The following is a 24,789-nucleotide window of genomic DNA, read 5'->3' on the forward strand; positions in this document are numbered from 1 at the left end:
ATGATTTTAGATATTACATTTAATATTTAATTCATTTCGAGATAATTTTGTTAGTGGTATAAAATATGGGTCTAGTTTCATTCTCTTCCATGTGACTAATTATCCCAGCACCACTTATTGAAAAGACTGTCTTTTCTCCATTGAATACACTTGGCTCCTTTGTCAAATATTAGTTGAGACATATGCTCGGTTTTAGTTTTGGACTTCAATTCTGTTCCATTGGTCTATTTGTTTGTTTGTATGCCAGTATCATACTGTTTTGATAACTTTAGCTTTATAGCATAGAGTGAAATCAAGAAGAGTGATATCTCCTGCTTTGTTCTTTGTCAGGGTTGCTTTGGCTGTTTGGGATCTTTTGTCATTCCGTATAAATCTTGTGTTTTTTTCTACTTCTGTAAAATTTACCATTGGAATCTTAATAGGGATTTTAAATCTATAGATAGCTTTTGGTAGTAATGACATTTTAACAGTATTAATTCTTCAAATCCAGGAACATGATAAACCTTTCCATTTATTTGTGTCTTGATTTTTTCAACAATGTACTATAACTTTCAACATAGAGATCTTTTATCCTTCTTAGAAATTGAGACAAAGTATTATTGTGATTACTGGGAAGAAAATTCTTTCAACATCAGGTGGACTTCAGTTCTTTGCTTTCAAGAAATAACAAGGAAGGAAGACCTAATAGTGTTGTCATTCAATAGATTGTTCACATATCTGATTCTTTTAATGAGTTTTGATATTTGATTTTTGTCATATAAATCAGAACCAATGGGGATATATATATGTATACACACACACTACATACATATATACATGTACATATGTGTGTTATACACATATGTGTATATACATACATGCACATGCATATTTACGTACATATCAAGAGATTTATTGCAAAGAGTTGGCTTTATGATTGTAGGGCCTAGTTAAGCAAGTCTGAAATCTGTAAGGCAGACCTTCAGACTGTAAACTCTAAGACAGAGCTGATACTGCATTCTTTAAATGGAATTTCTGAATTTCTTCTTCCTCAGGGATATCTCAGTTCTACTCTTAAAGCCTCTTTTCTTTTTTTAAATGCCACATACTATAAATGGTCACTTTTTAATCCAGAAGAACAGTTTGAAATAAAATTCTATTGATTCAAATGGCTTTGAAACAAAAGTGACTTGTAAGATATCCCACAGCCCAAGCTAGAAATAGTGTCCTCCTTAGAGTTTCCAGAGAAAATGTTTGGCTGTATTGGTTATGGAAGCAGGACAAACTCTGCATGACCCAGTTACATTTTTATGCTGATTGTCCCCCTTCAGAGTAAGTGAGGCCTGAAGGCACAGTGCTTCTCACTGCAGCGAACAATGAATTACGCAGCCAAAATTCATCTGATCACTATTATGTGTGTCACTGTGTAGCAGCCCTCTGCAAATCAGGTTAATGATTTTGAGAAACCCCACCCTTTGCCAGAACCTCAGATGCAAGTGTCAGTACTGATGAGGGGACTTTGTGGAGCTTTTGCCACCTTTCCTCAGGGCGAAAATTCTGAACGTGGCCTCCAACATTTTGCAAGGGAGTCTGTGAACAGTCCAGGGGTGAGATGGGGCACACAAGTTCCCTGAGAAGGCATCCACCCTCTGAGCTGAGGGGTCAGTAGGAGGTGTTATGTATTGAGTATTGAAATAGATTGTGAATTTGCAAAAGAGAGGTTTGCAAATAAACTTTCTTAGTTGAGTTCAAGTGACTCTAAATGTCATCATTCAGAACATGGAGCCAAGTATCTACAAAGCTTGCACCAAGCATTGTGGAAGTACTAAAAGGTAAAAGTCAATCCTTATCTTCAATGAACATAGCTTAATTTGTTGATTGGTAGGTAGCTCCAAAGAAATAGGGGTGCTTTAAGATAATTACACTTTAGTTAGCAACTGTCAGGTAAACTATCCAGGGGACAATTACAAGAAGACCTAGATAGAAGGAGAAGGTTCTTTGTCAGAGGATGGTAAGAGAACTCTTCATTGAAGTGAAATTTGAATTGGGCTTTTAATCTAAGGAAGTGGGAATAAAGCATTCTGGGTATTTGTGGGAATAGGTTGGAAGGAAAAAAAGACCTGCTGTGAGCACAAGCAACGGCACAGGAAACACAATGAACATTCAGGCACTGATGAAGACAGTTTGATTAGGAAAGCAGGAGGCAAGGATAGCGATAGCGTTTTGGAACATAAACCAATTACATTATTTTACAGACAAGAAACTAAAATCTTATTTGCTTGGTTCTCTTCTTCTTTTTTTTTTTTTTAAGATTTTATTTATTTATTTGAGAGAGAGAGAGAACAAGCAGGGGGAACAGCAGAGGCAGAGGGAGAGGGAGCAGATTCCCCACTGAGCAGGAAGCCTGACACAAGGCTCCATTCCCAGGACCCAGAGATCATGACCTGACTGGAAGGCAGATGCTTAACCCACTGAGCCACCCAGGCATCCCCTATTTGCTTGGTTTTCTAAAGTTCAAGTATTTCACTAAAGGAAGGGCCATGATTAAAATGTTTTTCCCTTGGGAGTTTTTGTTGCTCTTTTCCTTTTATCCATAATGGCAGGTTTATGATAGGCATGGACTCTGACCAAGTGCTAGTACTTGCTTCGAATGCCATGATGTGCAATGATTTTTCAAGACACATATTGGCTTCTTGGGAAAACAGTCTTTGAATTAATTAGTGAAGGGCCATGAATATGGGAATCTCATCATTTCCAGGTATTTGCTATCAAGATTCTTATAGTATTGTTTTGGTAGGAGAAAAATAGAATGTGATTATTCTACATTTTTTTGTTTGAACGTTATATGGGTGATTGTTGAATAAGAAAAATAATGATAAAAGCATTATTTTAGGAACATTAATTTGGCAGCAGTTGTTTTAATGATTTTAAAGGCTATCAGGTCCTTCTGAAACTGGAATTCTAGTAGGAGTGCTACCATTTAGTGCAAAGCATGAGTTAGTGAGAGAGAGAGAGATAACAGGATGTTGACATTTGGATCAGAAACAACAATCCATAAGAAAGTAAAGGAAAATATAAATTCTCTTTGTTTCTCCACTCTATTTCCAGTGCCTGAAAAATACCTGGGGCATAGTTGAGCTTACTCAAATTTTTTGAATGAAGTCCAGTTAAAGGGGCACCTGGGTGGCTCAGTGGTTGTCTTCCTTTGGTTCAGGTCATAACCAGGGGTCCTGGGATTGAGTCCCGCATCAGACTCCCTGCGGGGAGCCTACTTCTCCCTCTAACTATGTCTCTGCCTGTCCTTGTGTGACTCTCATGAACAAATAAATGAAATCTTAGAAAAAAAAAAGTTCAGTTACAGAAACTTATTTTCACTATGGAAAACTAGAGAAAATAGAAATTATCCTATCCTGCTAGTGAAGGCAATTAGTGAAGTCAAGCTATTACCCAGATTAAAGACTAGTTCAGAGAGACACTTTTTTTTTCAAAAATAAACCCTATAGTCAGAAGTATGTATCACATCAACTTATTAATCAAGATAATAAATCAAATAGATTCTTGATTGGCTTCACTTCCTTGTTGTCTAGAGTATTCTAGAAAGTCAGAAGTAGTTCTCAATACCCGTAGGTGTTCAAGATTAACTACTTCTAAACATATTTCTAAGGAGCAGACAAAAAAAAGTTTCATGCTCTGAAATAATTTATAACACATATTATAATAAACCTATCAAAACAACTCTCTCTAAAAATCATTATATCTATATCTATTTATATCTATGTCTATCTCTATATCTATCTCACTCCCAGGAGTTTGCTGTTGTATTAGGCCAGTCCTCTGCTGGGGCTAGGGAAGAGAAAAGTTACATGCTTGAGGTGCTATTCCAGTTGGAGATTCACCTGTGAAGGAAAAATACTGTCACCCGAATTATTATAGCTATTTCAGGGGGTCTATCACATGTCAGAACTCTTCTTCAGAATAAGGCCCAGGGCACTGGAACCAAGCTTGAGTTTGGGAGCTTGAGCACAGCATACAACTTGGCACGTGCTGATAGGATCTGCAGGCAAAAAGGTCTTGCTGCACATGGGGACATAGATAACTACTTCTAAGACAAAGCTGGCTGAGAAGCAAATGTTCCAAGGAAGCATTCGTCAAAGAGCCCAAGCTAATAGGCACATATATGGACAATACACAGAAGGGATATGGGGTCTAGAGGGCATAGTGGAGATTCAGCCCAGAAAGTCTCCCTTAGGTGCCAGTTTGGGAAATTGCACCAAAACAAATTCACAAAATGAAGTATCTGAAGTTCCCCAACTGGAAACAGACCACAGGAATCGGTGGTTCTCAGAATCTTCGAAGAGGCTGTTGAGATCAGGGAGGATTCTCCATAGGAAGCAAGTTGCAACCTCAGTCCAGGCTCTCAGAGCAGACACAGCTGCAGTTCCCATGGAAGAACCTTCAGGAGACCAATGTAGAAGAACCTTTCATCTGTGGAGACCCAGAAATTAGACACTCAGCAATTAAAAATTTGATGCTTAGAAATTAGATATAGGAACAACATTTCCAAAATCTGAGCCCCATCATCTGGACATGAGCTGCGTTATCCAAATAGTGGCACTGCGAGAAGATGAACTCTGACTCAGGGAACAGCTTGAGACCCAGAAGACAGCAGGGATCAGAGTGTCCTGGGTCAAGTTTTCAGCAAAGGGAATTGGGGCAGAGCTAGGAAATGTAGTGTCAGTGTGCAAACAACACTTCTTGGACCATGTTAATAGAAGGGGAACTTCATTCTAAGTCATAACACATAGAGGTTGAGTAAGATAAGTGCTTACTCTGCTATCTGTACTAGTCTAGGAAAAGGTAGGAATATCCTACAAAAACATAACAATTGGCCCTACCCCTACAGAATTTGGAAGCTCAGAGTCAGGAGCAAAATTGAGACCTGATTAATGACACACACACAAATTCATTTTAAAAGCACATTTTCTCCTTCTCTATAAATCCATTTGACTGCCTAATGGCCTCCTTTTTAACAAATTACAGCTCTGTTCTTCCTTCTTCAGACTGGTCACTAGGATCTTTAAATCTCTGTGCGAAACTGAAGGGTGGTTCCAGACATTTCCTTCTTGTAAATGATATCAAATTTCTCATTTTGGGCCACTGTGAAGTAATTCTTCCAGTCACCTGCAATCCCTAAAAATAAATAAGAAAATATATGGAATAACATATTTCCATTATGAAGGAAGCCTAGTATACCAAAAGAAAAGTTTCAAAGAGTTAAAGAAGGACTTCCCTTGTATTTGAATACTATAAAATGCCATTTTCCTTTATTGGTCATTCCTGTCATCTAGGAAGGTGGCTTAGAGCTAAATAGGACCTGTTTTTTGAAGTATAATTGGTATACAATATTGTAATATTACAGTATTATTGACTATATTCCTTATGTTGTACTCTGCATCCTCATGACTTATTTATTTTCTAACTAGAAGTTTGTTCCTCTTAATTCCCTTCACTTATTTTGCTTATTCACCACCCCCTTCCGCTCTGGCTAACATCAGTGTGTTCTTTGTATTTAGGAGTTTGTTTCCATTTTATTTATTTGTTTATTAGATCCCACATATAAATGAAATTGCATGGTATTTGTCTTTCACTTAGCATAATACCTTCTAGGTCCATCCATGTTGTTGCAAAAGGCAAGATTTTGTTTTATTTATTTATTTTTTTATGGCAAGTAGTATGCCCTTGTGTGTATATACCACATCTTTTTTATCCATTCATCTATTAATGATCACTTGGGTTGCTTCCATATTTTGCCTATTATAAATAATGCTGCAGTGAACACAGAGGTGCATATATCTTTTTGAATTAGTGTTTTCACTTTTGTTATCATAGTGGACTGCTGGATTATAGAGTAGTTCTATTTTTAACTTTTTGAGAAACTTCCATGTTGTTCTCCACAGTGACTGTACCAATTTACATCGGACAAACAGTGCACAAGTGTTTCCTTTTCTCCACATCCTCACCAACACTTGCTATTTTTGTCTTTTTGATACTAGCCATTCTGACAGGTTGGAGGTGATATCTCATTATGTTTTTTTATTTTTTATTTTATTTTAATTTTTTAAAAAAATTTATATATTTATTCATGAGAGACACAGAGAGAGAGAGAGAGGCAGAGACATAGAGGAAGAAGCAGTCTCCCTGCAAGGAGTCCCATGTGGGACTCCATCCCCGGACTCCAAGATCATGCCCTGGGCCAAAGGGAGGCGCTCAACCACTGAGCCACCCAGGCATCCTTCTCATTATGGTTTTGACAGACTTTTAAAGATACATTCTGAGATACATTTTCCTATCTAAACTTATGGACCATACAATAGTTTCCTGAAAGCGATTCTTTTAGTGTTCCTGTTTGTCATGGGTCATAGGATTACTGTTGGACACTCCATCAATGATCAGGACAGATTTTATTTCACGAATTAGTTTTAAAAACCATACAATGGACTGGTCATCAGCACAATTAATACATGACTAGGAAATTGATGTATCATTTCCCATGAACTTATTAGTAAAGATGGTATGATACTTGAAGGATACCATTTTATTTCAGTTCACTAGACTTTTATACTGTATTTGCATTTTAGATGAGATGAATAGCATTTAAAGTCAAACATATAACAATGCTGAACCGTCTCTACAAAAGCAAAACTGTTGGGAACAGATTTGCTTTTAATTTCTTATACTTGGATGCTTCTAAATATTTGAAAAATTCTTAATGCACTGCAAGTGTGCCTGGAGATAAACATTTGCTTTGTTATTTTATGAAATATAAAATATGTCCTGTTGAATTGCAAGTTTCATTAACCCATGATGGCTTGATGAAGATTTCAAATCTTTTAATGAAAAACAGCCCCATAAACAATGTTGTTTCCTGGTTATTATATTTTTTCTGTGTTTACCAGATGGTAAGAGCTCTTTGAAATGTGACAGTAGTGTATATTTGAAATAGTCCATCTGTAAAGATGTCATTAAATACAAAAAGCACAAATTAAACAATCAAGAGTCATATATGAAGTTTTCCAATGATTTTCTATTAATTATTTAATATACACAAACACATTTGCTTCACAAGAGTAAGGGAAGTATAATTTTTTTTGATTAAGTAAATGCTGGCTAAAGCCTAGATTTTTCTGTTTTGTTGCAATGTGGAACATAAGTATAAACACTGGACATCATCTATCCTCTCCCTACTACTTTTACTATTGTGTGACTAAATTATGACATTGATTTAGCCAACATGGCATCCTTCCAACTGAGTGTACCCAGCCCTTTGTTCATACATCACTTCGAACCCTGGTTAGCATCCATTTACATGCATGCCTCTCTCATTACATTACGGGCTCCTTAAAGCAAATGTATGTGTCATTCATCCTTGCATGTTCTAGGAAATATGTGCTGCATGCAGGTGTTTATGAAGGGTTTCCTATACATAAATGAATGAATAAATGGCCATTCTTTAAATGTTTATTGAGTGCATGAATGAATAAATGGGTAAAAAATCTCGAACTATTTAGACTAATAAGACTTGCTACTTTTTAATGTATTATTTATGGTGGGAAAAATATTTGAAATGCTTACATGTCATTTACCATAATCCTCCCCCAAAACTTATGCCAGAGATCTTGTTACTTTCTCCATATTTTCAGTGATGTAAGCAGACCTTTGACAGATTGAATAAACATATTTAAAGTCACAGATTCAGGGAGTGGCACAGCCTGGACAAACTGCAGATCAATCTGACCACAAAAGGTATGTTTTTTTCTACTTCTGGAGGGGATGTAGAGACCGTCTCTCTTATGAGACTCAAATGGACTCTTTTCTGCTTGAAGTTTAAGAAACCATAGAATCCAGATACTGAAGTTGTTTCATCTAACTCTATGCCCTGATGAAATATCATGCAGTGGTATCAATTTTCACATGACTTGGAATGAAACCCTTCTGAAAGTTACATTCAGATAATCTGACAAAATGAGAATTTGCCTTATTTAATAAGAAAGGTGGTTGTTTTTTTTCCTGATTTTTTTTCCACCAGCAAAATATGTGCATGTGAGCATCAGTCTTGTTTTAAGACACCATTTACAATGAAAACTTTACTTTCTTATACTGAAGGTTAGTTGTGAAAAGTTAAGTGCAATGTTTTTGAAAATAAAGAACAATTTGAAAGCACTAGGGCAGTTTGCTATTTTGAGAAGTAATGTAGAAAAATATTTTAGAAAAAATTTAACCATATAACTCTTTTTGAAAATCAAGGGTTTTCAGCCATATGTTCATATGTACAGTACATTTTTAGGGTTATGTTTACTTTGTAGCACACCAATTGAAATTCTATCCCTTTTGTCTCTACTTTAATAAAGAATATTGAAAACAGAGGGTGACATTATTAGATGGATAACTTCCCAAATTTGTTTTTAAGTTAATAATTTGTTAAATGTATTATTTTTATCATTAATAAAACATTGTTGACACAAACCATACACAATAAGCCACAATATGCAGGATTTGCATCAGTGGAATCAATATCAAATGCCATATTCCTCTATTATCATCTTTTTAAGTTAAATTTAGATTCCATGTTTCCTATAATTCAGACAGCATTTTTAGGGAGCAAAATAGGGTAAAAAAAGTGATTTCTCCTGGTGAATCCTTAACAAAGTGACCACTGTTCTCTAAGTGATATGAAGTCTTTAAGGAAATATTCCTGTATTGAGTGACATTAATTTATCACTGAGGAGAAGAGGGAAGCCTATGCCTATTTAGGCAAAGATTTAAGATTTAGGAATAACAATTTTGGAATGACTCACATCAGAATTGACAAAACTACTCTCATTTAGTAGCACAGTAAATAGAAAAATAAACATGCATCAAATATTCAAGGTATTCAGATAACAAGTTCATAATGCATTATTTCCTTAGTCATTTCTAATCTAGTTCAGCAACTTTTTTGTGGTAGGTATTTTTAGTGTCCTTATATTAGAGATGAAGAAATCGGTACCCAAACTGGCTAAGTAATTGTTAGAGGTCACAAAACTAATCCTCATTTTAGAGTAATTCAGAAGAAAGTGAAAAGGGAAATTAAACTAGGCAAAGTATTTACCTTTACGCATAAAAGATGATTTGCTATGATCCATCACTGTACTTGGTAGATGTGTATAATTCACCAGAGGATTGTCCTTCATCATTTCAAATGAGGTGTGATGAATTATCTTATCCAAGACTTCATCATTCAAATTCTTCTCTAGAAATCTAGCAATCTTCTGGACTTCCCGCTTTGGATTCTATCAGTGGATAAAGAGACATACCCAAGAAAACGATAAATCATTAACATATCATTAACATATTGTGAAAACTATAATATTTATAATCTGTTTTCTTAAATGTTGGTTCTGAATATACAATCCATATTTTGTTGGGTCATCAATAGTTTTTAAAAAATTAATCATAAAACTGAAAACATCCATAATTTATGTTTGGCAAAAATAGATGAAATATTTTGTTTATTCCAAGTTTCATATTTTTAGCTTATATCAAAAGTAGAATAAGAACAAAGCTTGGGCTAAATATTAACAATATTTGGAGAAAAATAACAGCTCAAGTTGTAATCAGATTTGAAGAGTGAACATTTAGGGTCCCAGCATGTTTTTATTCTTCCTGTATTTATTTGTTCTGAATCAAAATTTCTTTCTTGTTTTTAATAACAATTTTTGGAAACAAAAATAATAAATTTGTGAATTACTTCAAGTATGTTTGCCTTAGAGTACTTATACCTTAGACCTTGCTTGGACATAAATTAGTAAAAATAAACTGCAGGGGCACCTGGGTGGTATAATCAGTTGAGCATCCAACTCTTGATTTCAGCTCAGATCATAATCTCAGGATTGTGAGATCAAGCTCTGTGTCAGGCTCCATACTCAGTGTAAACTCTGCTTGAGACTCTTTGAGACCCTATCTCTCTTTGCCTCTGCCCCTCTTCCTGCTCATGCTCTTTCTCTTTCTCTCTTTCTGAAATAAATAAATAAAATATTAAAAAAAAAACTCCAACAAAGATGCAAAGATATAAAGGCCTAAGTAATTCATTAACTGTTGGGGATAAAAAGAACAAAATCTGAGAAATAAATAATTTTCCAGATTTTTTTTTAAGATTTTTATTTACTTATAATAAAAGACACACAGAGAGAGGCAGAGACATAGGCAGAGGGAGAAGCAGGCTCCATGCAGGGAGCCCAGTGTGGGACTTGATCCCAGGACCTCAGGATCACAACCTGAACCAAAGGCAGATGCTTAACCACTGAGCCACTCAAGTGCCCCAATTTTCCGGATTCAAATGACATAAACTTAATGTTTGTAAATTTTAGGAGGTTAAACTAAACTCTATATGGATATGTCTAGAAATATATTGATAAGGTGAAATCTAAGCTGAATTGAAAAAGGTGAGTCAGAATTTACCACGATATGTAGTCTGCTGAGTTGTTGGAGAGTGAATTTTTAGTACAGAAATAGTCAAAATTCTTGGAGGTATAGGGTCTCATAATATGTTGAAGGGAGGAAAAAAACACAAAGTGGTTGAAGTTAGATTTGAGTTGTTCATACAAGTAAGAGAGGCTATAAAACTGGAAAGATAAGTTGGGGTAAAAATGAAAAAAATCCGTGGATGTCCTATGAAGGATTTGGGCTTTATCTCTTAATCAGGGAAGAAACAGCATTTAATAATATGTCATTAACTATGTGTGTGCTCATGTATACACATGTGTGTGTTTTGGTAGGGAGTTCCCTACAAGGAAAGTTCTGGCAAAATATTATGTCTCAGACCTTGATAAGAGCAGAATGAGCCGACTAATTAAGGGATGTCAGTGCTTGGAATAAGTAAAAGGTCAGAAATGATGATAGTGGGAAAAAGGCCAAAGAAAAGTTAATACTGGTATTAGGAAAACCACAGATAGGCAAAAAGAGAACAATTTCTATTAGGGATTCAAAGTGTATGGAGAATAATATGGCCACTGCCAAAGTATCAATGCGTGTTAGTTTGTAGAGCTGTAGAAATGAAAGTAGAGTGCTGGTGACTACTGAATCTCTTTCTGCTGTATTTCTCTTTCACTGCATTGATTGAGAAATTATGCAGATGCTCATAAACCAATGTAAATTATTAGGATTCTCCTTGAATTTTATTATTGATATGTAATTATAATCTTCTTCTATTATTGTTAAACTTCTTTATATAACATTGCCTAAAACGGTATGACAGGAGAAAAAGACCATCTATTAAGTATGATGAACTTAACAGGTTTGAGTGGGTTTCAAAATATCTAGATATGCTGATTATAAAGCTGATTGGGCCAGACTGTAAATCAGTATGAATGAGTGGATTTGAATAATGCACTTTAGCTGAATAAGGAGAGGAATGGTTGACATGAGTGTCATGTAGGGGATAGCATGATGTCAGACACAGAATGCAAATACCAAGTAGGCCCAGAAAGTGTATTTCCCCATCCTATGGAGGAAAGGGACTATACCTAGAAGCTAAAATTGCTCTTTTCATAAAGTTATTAAGGGCTACACTTGTGTCTAGGAAGTAAAGAAAGATAGTACAGAAGGACAGTTTTCTCCTTATGAAGAATTCATGACTTAACTCAGCTAATCAAATACTCAAGGGATATCACCACTTATAAAAAGTGTTTTCATAAAACCACTTCTGTTTCACAGCTGCATATTGCCAGCAAATTGGAAATTAATTGCCTCAAGCCCTGTATAAATGGTCAGTAGTAAAGTTTAGGCCATAGATTCTCTATGGGCTATAAATAAGTGTGATGGAAGATGGGATACTGGGCAGGGCAGAAAAATTCACAGACTCTTTTTGTTACAATGTGAGAATGTCCTGGGGGTTTCTCAGAAATACTTGGATCAATGGAAATTTTACCTGCAACATGATTTTTGTTATGCAAAGTAAGATTGATGTCTCTAAAATGTTTGTTGTTACTGCTCATTCATTTATTTATTCATTCAAGCAATTAATTATTCATACAAGTGATTCTATGATGCATGTGTAAGGTGCTATATTCTGTACTGTGAATGTAGTTACAAGAATGATATTTCTCAGGAGTGTGTGTGTGTGTGTGTGTGTGTGTGTTTGCCAAATTTAAGTAAAATGGCCTCAGAATAGGCCTGGAACTTTGCAGAAGTATTTGAACTGCTACTAGGTCATGTAGGAAACAGATGAATGCTGATGAATCCCCAAACTAGTAGGAGAATAAAAGAGAGGAACACATTTGAAAATTATAATAAGTAGGGCATGTGAACCAATGAGATGTCCATAAGATAGTGGAGCTATATCCACTATATAGAGTCAATGAAGACAATGTATTTTCAGATTTTGAAAATTAATGAATATGTATGTAAGTGATGAATTACTTTATTCTACACCTAAAACCAATATTATACTGCATGTCAACTAACCAGAATTTATATAAAAATTTAGAGGAAAAAAAAGAAAATTAATGGACAAATAACATCATTAACCAAAGAGAGAATAAAAGAAGAAAAGGATTACATGTTAGAGACAGAGAAGCAAGATGAGTTTAGTTTTGAATGTGTTAAATTTAAGGATCATTTAAATAAAAGCCTGGGTCTGAATTAGGGTAGAAATCAAAATGGAATTTTAGGGATCCCTGGTGGTGCAGCGGTTTAGCACCTGCCTTTGGCCCAGGGTACGATCCTGGAGACCACGGATGCAGTCCCAGGTCAGGCTCCCTGCATGGAGCCTGCTTCTCCCTCTGCCTGTGTCTCTGCCTCTCTCTCTCTCTCTCTCTCTTTCTCTCTCTCTCTGTCTATCATGAATAAATAAATAAAATCTTTTAAAAAAATAAATAAATAAATAAAATTGAATTTTGGGGGGTCATTAGCACATAAAGAGTTTTGGTAACTGTAGGCATGTGTATGATCTCCAAAATGTAGCAAATAGCTTACAAAGAAAGCTAACTAAGTAACAGATGGAAATCTACAGGAAAGCCAAGAGAGCATAATAACCTATTAAGTGTAGGAAAGAATTTCAACAACAGAAGGTGCTCATAAACACAATGGTTAAAAAGTATAAGAAGATAAAAATGTCATGGATTTCACCATTAGAAATCACTAACGATCTTAGCAAGATTTGGATAAGCAGGCATGGAGAAGAGGCAAAATAATCACAACATTTTTTTTTAACTCCACACATTAAATGGAAATATTTATTAACACTTTACCCCAGAATGTATTGGGGCAATTACTCAAAATGATTTCTACCATTTTACCTCTTTCATATCTTCATAGTACAAGAAAAGTATTGGGTGTTCTTCCTTTTTCTTCCACCAGCTCTTAACATGATTAAACCAGGAACCATAGGCCACTAAAACCAGAGAAATAGTCTATTACTGTAAGCATTCATCAAATTGAATATTTATTTCTAAATAGTAAGCCAAATTGTACAAATATTTTGTAGAATTAATAATCAAGGAAACTGAATATATAAGGCCAATTAAAATGTATATAATCAACCATTTATGGATGTAGTTAGATTAAAAAATATAAAGTACAAAAAATAATAAAGGACAAAGGAAGCATTTCAATTGAAAATACATTGGCCTCCATATGAATTTTACTTCACCTCACATGGGAGGAAACAATTCTACTAAGTACTCGTATTAACTATTCATCTAAATATTATAAATATATGTATAACAGATCTAACCAAAGATTTGGACAACTTAAACAATTTGCATTGTAAGCAGGAAATGAGAATGGATTTCTAGTAACTGAAAAAGACATTTGAGAATATTTTCATCAAGTCCATGTTAAATACCAAATTTATGTATTAATGTCATAGTAAAATATTAGATAGTTGATCTAATTCTTTAAATGTTACTTAAATGTGCTTTTACTGGCTTAGAAATGTGCTTTGGGTTTTTAAAATATATATTTTTTATTTTTTTATTATTTTTTTGATAGATTTTATTTATTTATTCATGAGAGAGAGAGGCAGAGACACAGGCAGAGGAAGAAGCAGGCTCCACGCAGGGAGCCCGACCTGGGACTCGATCCCAGGTCTCCAGGATTACACCCTGAGCTGAAGGTGGCGCTAAACCACTAAGCCACCAGGGATCCCCTAAATATATATTTTTAAATATTTTATTTAGTAATTCATTAGAGACACAAAGAGAGAGGCAGAGACCTAGACAGAGGGAGAAGCAGGCTCCCTGCAGGGGACCCGACAAGGGACTGGATCCCTGGATCTGGGATCATGCTCTGAGCTGAATGCAGATGCTCAACTGCTGAGCCATCCAGGCGTCCAGAAAAGTGTTTTGGTAGGAAAAGTCACACCCATAATAGTTATTAGTATTATTAAAAAGAAAATATTATTAAATTCAAGCCCGGGCCTACCTACCATTTCCAGTCATGAATCTCTCCAAATACTCCTCCCAGGGACCAGGGGCAGGTTCCAAATTATTCATTAAGTCAAAATGATAATATGAGACTGCAACATCCTTGGCATTTCGAGCCAAATAAATCATCTACAGAGAAAAAAAAGAAAACCAAGTGGATTTGAAATCCACAACGTTAAAAATAGGAAAAATTAGAATTAATGAAACAGAAAGCTGTCTTGAAAAAAAAATGAACAAACTTGATAATCATCTAGCAAGACAAAGAAAAAAGAGAAGACACAAATAACTAATATCAAGAAAAAATAGGTTTCACATCAAATCTGATAGCCACTAAAATTACAATGAGTATGAAAAGATGTTCCACATCATATATCATCAGAGAAGTGAAAATTAAAGCAACAGTGAGACACTACTCCATACTTATTAGAATGACCAATATCCAGATAACTGGCACCAAATCCTGGTGAGGATGTTGAGCAACAGGAGCTCTCTCATTCATTGCTGGTGGGATTGCAAAAACGGTACCTTGGAAGACATTGTGGCAGTTTCTTACAAAGCTAAGCATAGTTTTACCTACAATCCAGCAGTCACACTGCTTGGCATTTATCCAAAGTTGAAAAATAAGCTCCACACAAAAACCTGCAAGTGGATATATATAGCAGTTTTATTCATAATCGCCAAAATGTGAGGGGAACCAAGATGTCCTTCAGTATATGAATGAATAACCTAGGATACATTCAGACAGTAGAATATTATGCACTAAAATGAAATGAGCTATTAAGCCATGAAATGACATGGAGGAAACTTAAATGCATATTACTAAGTGAAAGAATGCAATTTGGAAAAACTACATACTGTATGATTCTAACTATGTGACATTCTGGAAAAGGCAAGACCATGAAGGCAATTAAAAAGATCGGTGGTTGTCAGGTTGGGAGGAGAGGGGGATGAATAGGTGGAGTACTGAAGATTTTTAGGACAGCAAAATTACACAGTATGATACTATAATGGTCTACGTTTTCATTATACATTTGTCCAAACCCCACTGAATGTACAAGACCAAGAGTGAACCCTAATGTAAACTATGAACTTTAGGTGGTAATGATGTGTAGGTTCATCAGTTTTAACAAATGTATACCACTCTGGTGGGGGATGTTGATAGGTAGCTATGCATGCGTAGGGGCAGGGGATATATGGGAAATCTCTTTGCCTTCCACTCGATTTTGCTGTGAATCTAAAACTGTTCTAAAAGTAAAATTGTTGTAAAAATATTCTGTTCAAAGAAAGAATAAAAATAGATATATGGGGGTGCCCGTGTGGTTGAGTTGGTAAAGCATCTGCCTTGGTCTCAAGTCATGATCCCACAGTCCTGGGATGGAGACCTGCATTAGGCTCCCAGCTCAGTGGAGAGTCTGCTTATCCCTTTCCCTTTGCTCCTCCCCACCTTGTTCTCTCTCACTCAAATAAATAAATAAAATCTTTAGAAAAAGGGAGAAAATTATGAAAGGCTTTTCATTACAAAATTCAACAGCTTAGAATTCCTCATACATCAAAAACAGCAAAAGTTGAAATAGATAATCAGAATAGCCCCACAATTACTGAAGAAATTCAATTTCACATTTAAAAGTTCCCCAGAAGCAAATAATCAGGCACAAATGTTTCACTGGAGAATTTTATCAAACAAATAAGAACTGATATCTTTATATTGAGTTTTCAGAGAAGGCCAGAATATCTAGGGATATTTGGGGCAAAACAGTAGCAATACAGTGCTAAGATGGGGATCCTGTTGCTATATACCTTTGGCAAACTTGATTACGTAAGTTGCCTGAAATATATATTTTTAATTCAAACACTTTCTTATGTAGTTCTCAACAAACAAAAATGTGAACAATCACTTACTATGTGCATGAGTAAAGGGATAGAGAGGGTCACAGTAAAAAAAAAATGACTTCTAGTGTAGAGTGTACCTTGCAGTTGTTCTCCCAGAAAGACTTAGGAAGAAGAGCAATTGGTAGATGTGTCTTCACAAGCCGTGGTGATGGATTCTTCTCTAACTGTTCTATTCCTGGGAAAATTTTAGTTTGGTATATAGATACATTAGAGTTCTCAAGGAGCCAGCAATTTCCTGATTTTCTCTAACCTTTTAAAATATTTTTCAGCAGTATATAATGCTGCTAAATTTTGAGCCAATCACACAGTGTTTATCTGGATTTGAGGATGCAAAATTGCATAATAGGGGCATAGTTGTGAGGTTAGCCTCCTTGGGTTCAAATCCTAAATCTGTCACTTACTTACTCATTGTGAGACATTTGAAAGATTGCTAGTCTCTGTATCTCACTTTCTCCACCTCTAGAATGAGGAGTAAGAGTAATAGTATCAGCTTTAGCAATTTGGAGTTTTATCATACCTTGAATTATTACAAATAATCATGAAAATAGTTTCTGTATCTCAAATGAAAGAGATATGGATAACTACTCTTTCTCATATCAGCTATTGTTTGTATCTGGTGTTATGGTATAAATGGTGTTGCACCTGTAGAGCATCAGCTGCTGCACCTGCATTTTTTCATTATTTCCTTTATGCGCCATGTGTACACACGTGCAAAATAAAAATGTTGTATAATTTTTAGGTGTTAAGTGAACTCACCAAAGACATACAACTGATATGTGGGAGAACTTTGTTTCAAATCAAGTCTTTGGATAAGGGATATGTGAACTTCCCCGAGACAGAGAATATCCATTTATTTTGTCTATTCAGAGCTAGGATGATTCCAGAGGCCCAAATCTCACAAATATATAAGTGACTTGGTTAGTCTGAAGGCACTTCTGGGATAAAGGCACACTCAGAATTCCTGACATAGATTAGATGAGCGGGACCAACCATTTTAATTTACTATTCTTCTAATGCACTCAGTAGCCTTTATTATATCTTAGATATATCTCTTATTGATGTTATATGCTATAGAGTCACCAACACCTAAAATCTCCTCCAAGTTTCATATCCAATAACTCTTAGTGTCCTATGCATTTTTTTGCAATATTACTTACATCTAGTCTAACATCTAGATTACCTGTTAATCCTACTTTACCTTTCCACCTTTTGCATACAAAGGCACACCTGCTTAAAACTGCATCTGACTCACTCAAAACAATCTTATACTGCACTTATTCACAAAAAGTTATTACATATGCCAAAAAGCCACTCAGTCTCTACTAAAACATCTTTTGACAATGTTCTATATAATGCTCATTTTTATTTTATAGTCTATTTACTTTTTGTTTTTTGTCAGCTCCCATGCTTCGTCTCCATCCCCACCTGCACCCCAAACACACACTAGAATGGAGATTTCACAAGAGCTGGGGTGTAGCTCATTTCTTTACCAATCAATGTTCTGTAGAGAACGATGTGTAGCATGCAGTTGTATTAGGAAGAATTTCTTAATTATAATGTGGATAGGGTTGCCTGGTTTAGGAAATAAAGATAAAAAATCCTAGTTAAATTTGAATTTCAGATAAACAACAGATACCTTTTAGTGTAAGTATCATCCATGCAATGTTTAGGATATACTTTTGCTAAATGAGATAGCTACTTATCTGAATTTCAAATTTAATTTGGTATCTTGAATTTTTTCTGAAAAATTTTATCTGGAAACATTATTTATACATTAATTATAAAATTCCACCAAGTATTTTATTATGCTACTTCTGACCTGGTAGGTACAGCCACTTTACCCAGCATGTGGAAATGAGAAATCATTGTCTTCCACAACTCACTATGTCTCAATGCCCATGACATGAACTTTTACATTTTTTAAATGAAGTTTTCCTGATATCTTTATCTTTTATTGACTTTTGTTCTGTAGAATTTGATAGATAAGAACACTTTAAAAATTATCATCCAAATTTTTAGTTATTTTCTACAACAAAACTCTTTCATCTTAGGTCATCATACCTGGATATGCATAAATTAAACTACAGTTTGTCAATATGTTTTGGTGACTGTACTGCTTCCAAACTTCTATTTTATTACCAAATTGACTCTATTTTCTTTGAATGAAAATCACAAATACAATAATTCATATGCTGTATAAATAATATTATAAAATTGTAATTCCCAGGTGGTTTAAAATTACCTGAAGTTCTTAGTCCAGGGACAGCCATTTCCAACATTGGAACTTTAACTGTTATAAAATCCCGCTTACATTTTTCAACATCTCCATTATTCAGAACCATGTCTACAATTTCACTAACCCAGGTGGTACCTGTGGTGAAAGACAACGTTTTTGTAACCATCACGTGAATCTGGGGGGAAAAGTATCTACAGGTAGTCTGCCATCTGAATGCATTCTATTAGAAACTTAATTCTGCAATTATCCTTTCTGTGCCCCAAATGCTCATTTTAAATATATTCAAAATACATGACTAGACTTGCTGATAGGAATATTAATTTTATTTAGTATGCTACTGATTTTACAGAGAAGTTGATTTTTCAGGAAACTAATACTGAAGCCAGATAGATCTGCATCTGTCAGACCACAAAACTCACCAGATTTGGGGTAAGTGGCTATTATGATATCATCTGGTCTGCTGTGGAATTGTTCAATCTTTTCCCAGTTGTTTGCAAAAGTATAGATTATGGGATAGCCGTGAATCATCTTCAGATTTTTTCTCAGAAAATCTTTTGGCGAAATCATTTTTGTACCAAATTGTACAAATACTTAACAGAATATTTTCTGACAATCTAATCATGGGAAAATAAAGAAGGTAAAAATCAGCAGCTTAGTAACTAATGCTATTAAAACACTGCTACTCCATACAAAGTGAAATTGGCCTTTAACTCAGCATGCAGAGATCTAAATACAAAGGGCAGTTTTGTGAGTGTAAAGCTGCAGATTGCAAGAGCAGCAACTGGCTCAGTGACAAGCAGTACAAAGGTCTCTACTGGAAGCTTTTTAAAGAAATGAAACTGCACATCTTAGAACACACACGTACACATATATTATATATATTTTATATTTTATATAATGTACATATGTATTGTAATAAAAATTGCTTTGCAAACTTTTTGATTAGTAACTCTTCTCATCATAACTATACTAATAATACTATCTCTGAATTAGAATCTTCTTGCTCTGCTAAGTCTTCCAAAAATTTTGAGTCCTGGGAGGAGACTATATCATTATTCTCTGTTCTCTGATATATATCATATATACATATTTGGAGAGAGAGAATTTATTATGAAGAATTGGTTCATGCAATTTTTATGAAGGCTGAAAAGCCCCTGGATCGGTAGAGAGCAAACTGGAAACTCAATGGTTTAGTTCTAATTTGAAGGCCAGCAAGTTTGAGACCCAAGAATAACCAGTGCTTCAGTTTGTGTGTGAAGGCAGAAAAAAACTGATGTCTGAATTCAAAGTCAGGCAGGATGAATTCTTCCTCATTCCCAGGAAGGTCAGTTTTTTGTTCTGTTCAGACTTTAACAGATCAGATAAGGTCCATTCACATTAGAAAGGGCAATCTGAAGTATACAGTCTACCAATTTAAATGTTAATTTCATCCAAAAACACCCTCACAGATGTAGGATAATATCTGACCAAATATCTGGGCTCCCTGTGGCCCAATCAAATTGACATAAAATTGACGATCATGGAAAGCTATTCATTGTCTATTTTTCCACTTCATCTCCACTGATGCGAAACTCTAACTTTGCTTTTACTACTGTTCCTCATTTCACAACCGTCTCACCCTTCCCAACACAGAATGTAAACATCCCAGAAATAGAAGGAAATGTAAAATGTAGAAGTTATAGGATCCTTTATAACCTATTGGTCCATTTAGTTTTGAGAATCTGTCAATTAACAATAACACACAATATATACTACATACAAATAGAGTTTGAATTAACAACAATCTGAATTATATGGTATCTTAGATGAACTCTTATAGCTGCTCGTAAAATCTGTCACTAGACTTCAAACATTGCTAACCAGACATTCTTAAATGTATATCTATAAATAATTTTATCCCATAAATATTTTGTAAGGAGCAGGAAGTGGAAAGAAGTGAAATTGAGTCAGTAAGCTCTGCTCTGGGAATGAAGTAGATGCTGAATGAACTGAATGAATGAATGACTGAATCTGCATGTCCCACTTAGAATCTTCTAAGATACACTTTTTTTAATTTTTAAAAATATATTTTTAAAATTTATTCCTGAGAGACACAGGGAGAAGCAGACTCACTGCGGGGAACCCAATTCGAGACTTGATCCCAGGACTCCTGACATCACACCCTGAGTCAAAGGCAGATGCTTAACCACTGAGCCACCCAAGTGTCCCAGAATCTTCTAAGACCTTGAGGATAGTGTTACTTCCCAGTTTGGATATATACATAGACAGAGTGACAATGGAAGTCAACATGGTATATGTGGATATTAGACCTGAGTTACATACAATAAATGAAAGAGTTTTCTTTGAAACATTTTGGTCTACTAATTTCTTACCTAATTGTTTCTTCCCAGATTATACAAAGGTAAATATTGAGCCCAAATAACATTTGAATGCTTATATGTTCTAAATTAATTGAGGAAAATAAGTGAGGCTCTCTTTTTCTTCTCTGGCTCCAGAACATAAAATTTTGTGGTGCACTGACCAATTCTTATCATACATACAGATTAATAGGGAAAAGCAAATAAATATTGAGGACACAGTTCCCCTTCTTATACTATCTACTCGTGTATGGCCACACCACCTTGAACTCACCCCATCTCCTATACTGTCTGCTACAAATCCTATGAATAAATCTGCTCCCCACCTAGTCGGTGGTTAACATTATTTTATACATTTATAACATCATTCTTGGGTCCATTCATGTCTTCACTCATCCTTTTTTATTTCTTTATTAATTTGGATTTATTTGTACTACAGTTTTATATTTATATGATTAATTCACAACTGCTATTCAAATACAGTTCATGTACAAACATCATGTAATACTGACAACACCTGAGAGCTTGTTAGAAATGCAGCATCTCAGGCCCCAATCCAGAATCAGAATTTATATTTCAACGAAGTCCCCGAGTAATTGGTATACACAAGAAAATGTGGGAAGCATGACATTAGACCACTTTCATCTGCTCTCTAACAATATAGGGTGTGTATAAGTGATTTATCAAAATGAATTTACGTCTTCTAGAAAATAAATTGTATTGACTGGACTACCCACGCTGATGATAAGTCTTACTTTCATTTTGTGGATGAAGTTAAGGAACAAGTTCAGAATTTGCCCAGAGATACACAACAAGTGAGTGGTAACTAGAAATAGACGAGTTTTCCCAGCTCTACACACTTATTTATTTGCTCATACCATGAATCTTGCATGGGTGGGCCTGAAACTGAGTCAAAGTCTCTGTGATTTTCTCTTATCCAAATGAGGACATCCGCAATTCGTAAAGAAGTTTTACTTGGACAAAGCAAACTTCCTCTGACAAAAACCTCAAACTTTTCATGCTGCAAAAATGTTGTCAGAGAAGCATGGATGTGAGTAACAAGATGAAAATAAGGCAGCTGATTCTCAATACATCCTAGTCACATCTGGGAAAGGGTGTAACCAATTCAGGAATCTAGGAGTAGTAATCCTGACTTGCACTTCTCATTTTGACCCATGGATGATGATGAGTTCAGAATTACATGGGCAGATGGATGCCCGCGGGTAAGGCTATAAGACATAACATAACTAATGTCACTGAGCCAGATACCCTGGAAGATGGTTTATGAGTGATATTTAAAATTATAAAAATTAGTTTATAAAAATCTTTTAAATCCTGAGGCACCTGGGTGCCTCAACTGGTTAAATGTCTGCCTCAACTGGTTAAATGTCTGCCTTTGGCTCAAGTCATGATTTTAGAGTCCTGGGATGAAGTCCTATGTTGGGCTTTCTGCTCAGCGGTGTCAACTTCTCTTTCTCACTCTCCCTCTCTGCCCACTCTCTCTGTTTCTCTCTCTCTCTCAAATAACTAAATAAACTCTCTTTAAAAAGTCTTTTAGGGTAATGCCAGGGTCCTGAGATCCAGCCCCACATAGGACTCCCTGCTCACTGAGAGCCTGCTTCTCCCACTCCTCCCTGCTTGTGCTCTCTCGGTCTCAATAAATAAAATCTTTTAAAAAATCTCAAATTCTACCAAAAAGTAACAATATAATGTGGTTATATATGATAGTCTACATGATACCACAGGTCTTCCTAGCTGAACATTAAAATGTCCAGAATTGGCTTTTAAAAAGATCAATGGTAAACAAGATAAAAAATGAAAAACAACATCATTCATAGGAAAAACTAACCGAAATATCTGACATTAAAACCTAGTGGTTCTTTTAATGAAAAAAGTATTTCTTCCATTTGTTTCACCTTAATAAAGTCCAGCTTTATTCCCTTATGAAGCTTACAGTTTCATAAGAAGACCCCCAATCCTGGCATGCTTCAGAGAAGTCCAATTGAACCTAGAAAAATAAAAGTGATCATGGGAAGCCTGAGAGATTGTGCATAGCATAAACAACAATACCGAGTTTCCTTTGGGAAAATTGGAATTAGGCAAAAAAATTTAAATTGCAAACATGTGTTCAAAATGGAAATCATGGGAGAAGCCCAATGCTCTGCAGATGCCAGACAAAAACTTCCAGAAAAGAGATTTTAAAAAGCAAATTTTACCTCACAATGTAATTTCCTTTTTCAGTTTTCACGTTCAGTCAATGGTGCTGGCGTTGACAAGAACCCTGGGAGCTGATGGTAGTCACAGGAGGACGGGGCCAGGGGAATCTGAGGAGGCTCAATTCTATCTCCAGGAAAAAGAGTAAGTTCAGGATTTGATCTGGATGCAGCACTCAGTGACTTGACAGGCAATTAAGACACAAAAAGTGTGAACTATACACAGGTACACACAGAGGCAGGCACTGCTGTTTCAACAGCTGGCAGAGCCAGGAAGCACTGAGAAGGAAATGGATCAGGGTGGTGGCCAGTAGTAAGTCAGATGGCCTGGATTTGAAGGTTCTAGAAGGCTTCAAAGGGTCTGAGAGAAATGCACAGGGGAAGAATCTGAAGCATCAGTGTATGGAAGCCTGTTGCTCCTCTGCAGTTTATAAGAATGTCTTTTAACTATTGTGATCGTGATGAAAAGTCATTGTGTGTGTGTGTTCATCTGGAAGAAACCTAAGTTCTAATGTCTTAGAAAAGGCAAATATATACAAACATTTACTAAAGATAATACTAAATAATTTTAGCAAGCAGAAACAGGGGAGATCCATTGTTTCTGTCACTCTAATCATTTCTATAACCTCTCACCATTTTTTTTTTTTTTGCATGCTGAGTCACATATACACACAAAGAAGGATTAAACAAGAAGCTTGTGTGTGGAGGAGAAGAAACTTTGCCCCAGAAATATGCTCCTGTTCTCTACCCCTGTTATCTCAGCCACCCTGTGAGATTCTTTTATGGTCAGTTGCTGTTCAATCCTTTAGCTAAGGGCTCTTAACAAATCAGATATGGCTATAACCACCAAGCCCTTCCCCTGGAGATTATACCTCTGCAGATCTGGGAAATTCAATTTTTGAATTGAATTTCAATTAATCCAAATTTTTAAAGATCCTCCACTTTACTTACAGATCTTTAAGTTCATTTTAAAAATGCATTTGGGTCTTTAAAATATGTTCCCAACAGATTCCTGGTTTTCTTGGAGAGCTGGAGTTATTTCATTCTTGGTTTGTATGAAGGGTAGGAGTGTGTGAGAGAACATGGAGAAAAAAATGTTTCTCTTCAGGGTATGGTATAGTTGTATTTTGTTGCCGGTATAATGGACCATAATCCTCAGTGCATCATGCACACAAATCTGGAAAGCATCGAGATTGATCATAGTAATACTAATCTGGCTCTCTTATCTTTGATTGGGGATCCAGAATTCTTGCTTTTCCTGAGATGTTCTCTGAGTTAGTTTGTTCATTTTTTGTATGGTTTTATGACTCTATAAACTAAGGTTGGGACTTCTTTTCTATTTGATGACACATAAAACCACTGACTCCACAAATCACCTTCCCTTCCTGCCAAGCTTTATATAATCAAAGCATATTGAAAGCTGTGGGAAGAGAAAAAGGATGGTCTACAGAACCAGACTCCTTGGGCTTTAGATCAGTAATCCAACAGCCTAGTGAACAAGGGTAGGCTTTTAACCTCTATATGCCTCCATTGCTCCATTGATATGAATAATGCCATCTTCTTTAGCTTTATTTTTTTCTTCTTTAGCTTTGTGAAAATACACATCACATTAAATCTACTATCTTAACTTTATTTATTTATTTATTTATTTA

At 35.5% G+C, this 24,789-nt stretch overlaps 1 protein-coding gene across 4 annotated transcripts; it reads right to left on the reverse strand.

Annotated features, from left to right (window-relative positions):
* On the reverse strand, positions 1 to 23,419 carry SULT1B1 (sulfotransferase family 1B member 1). 4 transcript variants are annotated; one of them, XM_041723733.1, is made up of 9 exons: positions 23,141 to 23,419; positions 22,879 to 22,932; positions 18,987 to 19,181; positions 18,574 to 18,702; positions 16,409 to 16,506; positions 14,444 to 14,570; positions 13,314 to 13,408; positions 9,128 to 9,308; positions 9 to 5,169 (listed from the first exon to the last, which is right to left on the reverse strand). In XM_041723733.1, exons 3-9 carry the CDS (start codon positions 19,132 to 19,134, stop codon positions 5,057 to 5,059), a joined length of 891 nt encoding a protein of 296 aa, XP_041579667.1. In that variant the 5' UTR covers positions 19,135 to 19,181; positions 22,879 to 22,932; positions 23,141 to 23,419; the 3' UTR covers positions 9 to 5,056. The 4 variants fall into 4 exon arrangements, with proteins under 4 accessions (XP_041579668.1, XP_041579667.1, XP_041579666.1 ...); XM_041723732.1 differs by having other exon boundaries at positions 22,841 to 22,932; XM_041723731.1 differs by lacking the exon at positions 22,879 to 22,932 and having other exon boundaries at positions 10 to 5,169.
* Positions 23,420 to 24,789: the final 1,370 nt, after the last annotated feature.

Source organism: Vulpes lagopus, chromosome 12 (assembly GCF_018345385.1).
Source record: "Vulpes lagopus strain Blue_001 chromosome 12, ASM1834538v1, whole genome shotgun sequence".
Classification (NCBI taxonomy): Eukaryota; Metazoa; Chordata; class Mammalia; order Carnivora; family Canidae; genus Vulpes; species Vulpes lagopus.